Genomic DNA, 8,172 nt, shown 5'->3' on the forward strand with positions numbered 1-8,172 from the left:
TATGTGACGGCTCCCGCACGAGGTCACCACCTTTCCTCTCTCAAAATGAAAAGAGTAGAGCCAGGGAGCTGTGGCAACCATGTTATTCTCTTTCTATGCAGAGTGCAGCATTTAAGATGAATTTGTCATGAGCTGCTTTGTTCTGCATAGGTGGTGACCAAGATGACAAAGCTCACTTCATCATACTGAGAGATGTGATCCCGGCCGCTGACTGTGCAGAGCGCAGCAGCCAAGGATAAAATTATCTAGACTGCTGTGCTCTGCAAAGTAACCTGTGGTATCAATAGTTTTAGGCTGCTTTACACATCTAGCTCGCTGGCTGGCAAAAATCTTTCAAAGAACTTCACTCCTAAATAAACTTCATATATGAGTAAGCCCTGAAATTCAAATGTTTTAAAGAAATGAGTGGGTTTACACACGTTTGGGGAAACGCAACAAATTTTGTCTGTTGTTGCTGCTGTTTTTGAGCCAAAGGCTACTTTCACACTTCCGAATTTTGTCATCCGTCGCAATCCGTCGTTATGGGCAAAAAACGTATCCTGCAAATGTGCTTGCAGGATGCGTTTTTTTCCCATACACTAGTATTAGCGACGGATCGCGACGGATGGGCACACGTCGCATCCGTCGTGCGATGGATCCGTCGAGTTTTGGCGGACGCAACGCACAAAAAACGTTCAATGTAACTTTTTTTGTGCGACATGTCCGCCATTTTCGACTGGGCATGCGTGGCAGAAACTCCGCCCCCTCCTCCCCAGACTGCAGAATGGGCAGCAGATCCGTTGAAAAACTGCATCCACTGCCCACGTCTTGCAGTCATTTCACAACGTCCGTCGGTACGTCGGCCCGACGCATTGTGACGGGCCCGTAGCGACGGAAGTGTGAAAGTAGCCAAAGATAGAAGTCACTTTTCTTCTTACTGAAACTGATTTTGCTTAAAAAAAAACAACTAAATTCAAAACTGCAGTGGCTGAATAGGTTGTTAGTGTACACACTTGTCTAGCATAAGTGAAAGTTTGCAAACGCAAAAGGCATATACAATCGTTCTTTTTTTAAATGTAATGTCTGACTTTGATAATTTCACTTCACAAAAGGGACTAATTTAATAAACAGCAAATCCCAGAAATTTGGTGTAGAACTCTTTGAAAAAGTTTTTGAGTTTTTACACTAGCTACGTCAAATTTTTGAAAAGTTAAATGGGAAGGACGTGTCTAAGTGTGACCCAACAAATCCATCATAAGTAGTGTAAATTGTGTCAGAAATTACCTGAGTACATTTATTAGGCTGTCGCTTGGCAGCTGAAGGATGCCCCAAATTCAGTCGGAGGCACATTTCTCGTAAATATTTTGGCACGTCTTACTTCAATGCACTCTGGATCAAGACTGGCATACATAACACCAGTATTGATGAATTGACCCTAAAATATTGCATTATCACAAGATTAGTATGCTTGGTTCCTTCAAATTTTGATATGCACTGTAATGCTTCTCTATATTCCTAGGTACAATTACCTCCTGGGTGGTCATCTTTATTTTGCCAATAAACAGTGCCCTGAATCCCATTCTGTACACAATGACAACCTCCTCCTTCCAGGAGAAGCTCAAGCTATGTTTACAAAGTAAAAGACACCAACTGCAAGAGTCGGGAAAAAGCTTTACATTGGTATCCATTCACACCAACACAGCTTAGCACTGGTGGACTTTTGAACACTTGCTTGAAACCTGTAGTTCTCATTTCATGATTTAATTTTGTGCCTTTCATAAAATCATGGGCATCCATCCAGTCTTGTGACCGAGGCCGAGAGAGTGAGAGTTCTCATAACACAATGAGTTTTCTCCTAAAGCTATGGCTGATTGGAAGCACCAAGAGCTCTACTGAATGCCCCTGCTTCCTATGGAAACAATGAATAAGTGACCACTGAGCAGATATGATGAGTACTGGAGTCATCTAATCATCAATCGGAAACATAAAAACAGAAGATTGTACTCATATGTCAAGAAGGTCATCCTGGTCTATGAGACTAGAAACATGCATAGAATCACCTGGAGGTGAACCCTTTGACTGTGAGGCTCAATTTTCATTGTAAAAGAAAATCATAGAGGATCTTGCCAGTTATCCTCAAACTCAAGGTCAACGGTTGGATTTAAAGATTATAGAGCGCTAAGCTGTTGTAAGAGAAAACCAATGTGAATTCTGTATAAATAGACTTGTCTGTACATATATTTATAACATTTCTTATGAAGAGATCTGATGTATTATAATTTTGACAACTAGGTGTATGATATTGATATGCTTTTAAAGTGGATATTTCACAAGTGAGCATACTAAACTGGCCACATAACGGAATAGTGGCCGCAGAAGTGATATAAAATGTACTTTTTTTTTTAAATTTCTCATTTCCGTTGCAGAGATATTAGCTTGCAAAGTTTAGTTTATAATTTATGATAAGCCCAACAGGGCATTACCAGAGATTTTCCTCTGGTTACTTGAACTTTTGCCCCTACATGAAGCTGTCCAATCATAGGCAGGAGGTTTCATACAGGGTAAATAAGAACACGCCCACTGAAGGTCAAAAGAACAAACATTCTCCTGTGACATGTTATGAGACACAGCTCTGCTCTCAGCCCTGATACTTGCAGCTTCTGGGTAGTGCAGAGCAGAGCCAAGTGTGATTAGACCTTCAGCTTTGATCTCAGCCAGTGTGGGGGAAGCCGAGCTAAATGTGATCACAAACACTTCTGCAGCTTTCCTCTCAAAGTGCTGTCAATTCCGCTGTTTTACCCCACACACACACAAACACACAGACTACCTTTATATGAAATCTGACGGTGTAATCACACTCATGTTTGCTCACAGGCTTACAATAGCTGCAGAAATTAGAGCTGTCAGCAAAGCTGCCTATCGTTACATTTTACAGGAGAAGTCATATTCTTCTGGCCTACTGGTGTTTTTCTTTTTTTCCCCTGCATGATGCTTCCAGCTTATGATTGGTCAACATCATGTAAGGAAGAAGTACACACCCCCAGAGAAAAATCTATAGTAACTCACCGTTGGGTGCATCATAAATTATCATCTAAACTTTACAGGATAATATTTCACAATGAAGGCAAGAATTTAGGATTAAAAGCTAAGCTTTATTCAGCTCTGCAGCCACTATTCCATGATATTACCAGTTTAATATGCTCAAACTGGTAAAACATCCCTTTTAAACAGAAGTATTGATTAGTTTGCCCAAAACTGAAAGGTTTGAAGACAAAATAGATTTTTTTTCTCATAACAGAGCGAATTAAGGTATTCCACTAAATATTTTTTTTTAATAGGTTAGTTAGTTTTTATCTTGGTATGGTGATAGAAGTTCCAGGATTCAAAAATAAAATGGTTTTAAATTATTTGTATAAATGTGTTCTCCAAAAATGAGAAAAAAGTGCGAACAAGACTCCCTATCGTGATCGGCAGTCCTTTGCCCCATCATGTGCACAGGTGTTCCTGGGCAAATAGAAAGCCACATTAATTTTTGCAGAACCAATGAGCTAGTGGCATCCAAACATTCACCTCTGGCTCAGGTTCATAGTTAATATGTTTGTTTTATTGAGGAGTACAAAATTCATTAACTTACTGGGTCTAAGATTTTTTGTATGACACTTAGCCAGAAACACTTCTGTTTTTGAATGTCTTAACTTTCAGAGGCCCAAATAAGTAAATACAAACAGAGATCTTTGGTGAGAAAACCTCCACAAATAGTCTATCCTACTAAAGAAAGACATCCTCAGGACTTATGGGCCAAATGAAATTACTCCAACTGTTCCAGTTTTTCTAGGTAGATAGAGGACTTGAAGAACCACTTCCTTGAACAAGGCTACTCAGATAAGATCTTGTGGGAAGCATTTTTGGCAACCACTCTATCATCTACAGGGATAGATTTTTAAGTACAAGGAAATCTGGGTAATTAGAACATTTGATGAAGCCCATAAAGAAATCAGGGGCATGATAAAAAAAAAACTCTGGGATATCCTTTTAGTTGATAAGGGTTTAAAGAAAAGATCTTCAGTAAAATTGCTATGTGACGTCCAATTTCACTTGAAGAATAGAATGGATCATAGAACCAGTTGTACAGCCTTTTCTTTTTCCCCAGAGCCAATTTTTCAACATGACAACACCAGGCCGCATGTTGTTCATGCTACTGTAGTCAGCCTGCATGGCTTAAATGTGCTACCATGGCCCGCTGTGTCTCCAGACATGTCTCCGGTTTAGTACATCTGGGACGTTAGTCGTCAGAAATTGAAAAAGAAGCTGCCAACTGCGGATTTTGGTGATTTGTGTGCTCAAGTGCAGTCAGCTTGGCAGAACATTCCTCAGACAACCATTAATAACCTCATTGATAACTTGCCAAGTCATGTAAGTACGTGTATTTCTACAGTGGCGTTCATACTCGATACTGAATAAATCTTGGTGTTTTAAACATTTTTTTTCCATTTTTCATCACATGCATATTATTAATATGTTTATCTATCCTGTGATTTCCATAATTCTATGACATTTCCTTCTTAGTGTTGCAATAGCGTTTTTGATGACTGTATATTCAGTCCTGTGCAAAAAGTTTTATTCAAATGTGGGGGGAAAAATGCTGCAAAGAGAATGTTTAAAAAAAAAAATTATATAGTGTGTTAATAGATGTTCGTGATAATACAGGGTGGGTCATTTATATGGATATACCTGGGTGGGCCATTTATAAAGTTGGATCCAAAATGGCTGACTTCAAAATGGCCATGGTCACCACCCATCTTGAAAAGTTTCCCCCTCCCATAAACTAATGTGCCACAAACAGGAAGTTGATATCACCAACCATTCCCATTTTATTTAGGTGTATCCATATACATGGCCCACCAGGTCTATCCATATAAATGGCCCACCCGGTAGATTCATTTTGTATTTTGCTAATTGTTAAAAATAATGAAAGACACTTTTAAAAAGCAACCATTGCTTTACTTTTTAGTTCATAATTAATAGAACTCGCAGAAATGAGAAACTTTGTAATACCGTATATACTCTAGTATAAGCCGAGGCACTTACTATACTTTTGCCACGGAAAATTGGGTAAGCTTATTGACTCGAGTATAAGCCGGGTATGCATTGTCCCCCTCATCCCTGTCTTGCTATGCGTGGTTCTCCCTGTCCTGGTATGTGTGGCTCCCCCTGTTGTATGCATGGCTCGGCTCCCCCATCCACCATGGCTCGGCTCCCCCCCTTCCCCTGGTTGTATGCATGGCTCACATTGCCCCCCATCATAATTGCCCTCCTCGCTCCTGCATGCATCTCTGTTGTGCCGGTGGCTCTCCTTTCCTCTGCTCAGCGGTCACGTGTACCGCTCATTAAAGTAATGAATATGTGCTCCACACCTTTGGGAGTGGAGATGGGTCCATATTCATTACCTTAATGAGTGGTACCACGTGACCGCTCAGCACAGGAGAGGAGAGCTGCTGGCGCTGGGACAACGAAGATGCAGGGACGGAGCGCGAGTATGATGTCTTCTGTGAACCGGTGGCTGCAGCTGTCACTGTGCCACAGCCGCTGGCTCCTGCCACTGCTACACCGCTCCCCCTCTCCCGCCAGCGTTCTGGACAATTGAATAGTGTATGAGGGGGGTGTTTTCAGCACAAAAAAATTGTGCTGAAAATCTCGGCTTATACACGAGTATATACGGTATATATTATTAGATAAATCTGCTTCTTTCACTGCCAGGACTAATCAATCATTCTTAAAATTCTCAATTTATGTGTAAAATCTGTACAAGGAAATAAATCTGCATTCCATTAGGAAGTAGACAAGGAGGTAAGTTCCAAATATCATCTGTGGATGTAAAATAATGACTCAGGTTAATTGTCACTCCACTTGTGGGTGGTGCACGTGGAAACAAATAATAAAAGTTTACAAAAGTCCAAGGACACATGATGGAGTACATTTGTCTTTATTCGGCAAGTTGAATGACGAGTTTCAGCCCATCCAAAGATTTAATCAACAATTGAAAGAGTGAATATACATCATATGTAGGGGATGTGACATTTATTTAATATGTTTTGCCAAATATCCTTTATTTATGTAATGTGATACTGCTACACTCACTGGTGTATTATCACTTTTGTATTTTGGTACTGCTATACTAATAATGTGTATTACCATTCCTGCTAAATGTATGTGGCCCTTTTTCCCTAACCCCTTTAAGTATATTTAATGTCATGTAAAATGTGTATAATATCCCTGTTATATATAGGGAAAGTGAGTTACCCCGGGTCGGCCACTAGATGGGAATGTATTCTAAAGGGGAAGTATTACTCTAGTTTGGCCACTAGATGGGGGCATTACAGGGATAGCCTTATAGCACAGTGTTAGATAGGAAATAGTTAACATAGGAGGGGCACGGTGGGATAAAGTAAGTGAGGTCATCCTGGTCAGTTCAGTTGGGGCCGGGCACCCGTGTAGCTCATGTGGGCTGGCTAGCTCAGGGCAACACTGTGCCATGCAACGTTCAAGGAAAGTGTTACCCAGACTATAGCATCCTGGGGCCAGTTCTCATCTGAAGGAACAGCAGCAGCAGTGCTAGTGGATGCAATATTACTGTGATTGTATTTGCTAAGAGGTTAAGCAGAACAGTCAGGTCACTCATCATGTGGCAGATTTTTGCACGGGCAGCGGTCCTTAGATCTGGGGTGAGGCAAGGAGTCTGGTCAGAGAGGATGCTGAGGGACCGAAAGGTACGGTAATGCACTTATTGAAAGGGAAAGAAGAAAAGGGACAGAGAACATTGCCTGTTGATGATACTGGAAATGCCCTGGATGCGCTGAGTAAAGCTGTTGATGTTGAAGTTAAACCAGACTGTATCTCAGTTATTGTGAAGACCACATGCTCGGAGACACTCTAGTAATGAGCACACTCGCTCATCACTAATAGACAGACATTAGATCCAAAGGGGCTTATGGCTAAGTTCACACTAGGCGTTTTTGCACTTTTTTAATGTAAATTTTCAGCTGTGTTTTTAAAAAATCTCATGCACACAGCTTGTTTTTTTGTCATCAGGATTTTTCACATTGCATGTTTTTTTTTTGTTTTTTGTTTTTTACACAACAGAGCATGTCACTTCTTTCAGTGTTTTTCACCCATTGACTTGAATGGGTGGTGAAAAAACGCTAAAGAAACGCACCAAAAACGCAGGTATCAGGTTTTGCATCCTTTTTTGTGCCAAAACCTGATTCTATAGAATAGGACTTTCTTCCAACACTAAACCCTATTAGCATGCACAAGAGACAAATCTAGCATGCCAAAACAGCTGCAAAAAATGCATAAAAAAACCAAGGAAACATTTTTCTGCAGCTTTTTTCCTGCCAAGAAATCAGATTTTGCTGCAGAAAAAAACCCTAAAAAAACACCTAGTGTGAACTTACCTTAACAAAGAATATGAGATTAGTAAATTAATATGATATATAAAACTCCTTTTTCCATTTTAGACATTACAGATATGCTGATCTGTTCAAGTACCGTATATACTCGAGTATAAGCCGACCCGAGTATAAGCCGACCCCCCTAATTTTGCCACAAAAAACTGGGAAAACTTATTGACTCAAGTATAAGCCTAGGGTAGAAAATGCAGCAGCTACCGGTGAATTTCAAAAATAAAAATAGATGCTCCATACCGTTCATTATTGCCCCATAGATGCTCCATATACAACTGTGCTATATAGAATGCTCTGCACCGTTGATTATGGCCCCATAGATGCTCCTTATAATGTTGTGCCATATATGCTCTGCACCTTTGATTATGGCCCCATAGGTGCTCCTTAGAATGCTGTGCCCCATATATGCTCTGCACCTTTGATTATGGCCCCATAGGTGCTCCTTATAATGCTGTGCCCCATATATGCTCTGCACCGTTGATTATGGCCCCATAGGTGCTCCTTATAATGCTGTGCCCCATATATGCTCTGCACCTTTATGGCCCCATAGATGCTCCTTAGAATGCTGTGCCCCATATATGCTCTGCACCTTTGATTATGGCCCCATAGGTGCTCCTTAGAATGCTGCTGGTGCTGCCATAAAAAAAAAAATCACATACTCCCCTCTCTTCTCAGGACGCCGGCGCTTTCAATAATTACCTGCTCCTCGTGTGGCTCCGTCTCCAGCACT

General features: G+C 40.8%; 1 protein-coding gene across 1 annotated transcript in view; it reads left to right on the forward strand.

Annotated features, from left to right (window-relative positions):
* LOC138662147 (relaxin receptor 1-like) overlaps positions 1-4,453 on the forward strand; it is a 405,515-nt gene extending 401,062 nt beyond the window's left edge. The window contains exon 18 of the mRNA XM_069747334.1: positions 1,499-4,453. Within this exon, the coding sequence (XP_069603435.1) occupies positions 1,499-1,686 (188 nt within the window). The 3' untranslated portion in view covers positions 1,687-4,453. The remainder of the gene's footprint in view (positions 1-1,498) is intronic.
* Positions 4,454-8,172: the final 3,719 nt, after the last annotated feature.

This window comes from Ranitomeya imitator, chromosome 2, assembly GCF_032444005.1.
Source record: "Ranitomeya imitator isolate aRanImi1 chromosome 2, aRanImi1.pri, whole genome shotgun sequence".
In the NCBI taxonomy this organism is placed as follows: domain Eukaryota; kingdom Metazoa; phylum Chordata; class Amphibia; order Anura; family Dendrobatidae; genus Ranitomeya; species Ranitomeya imitator.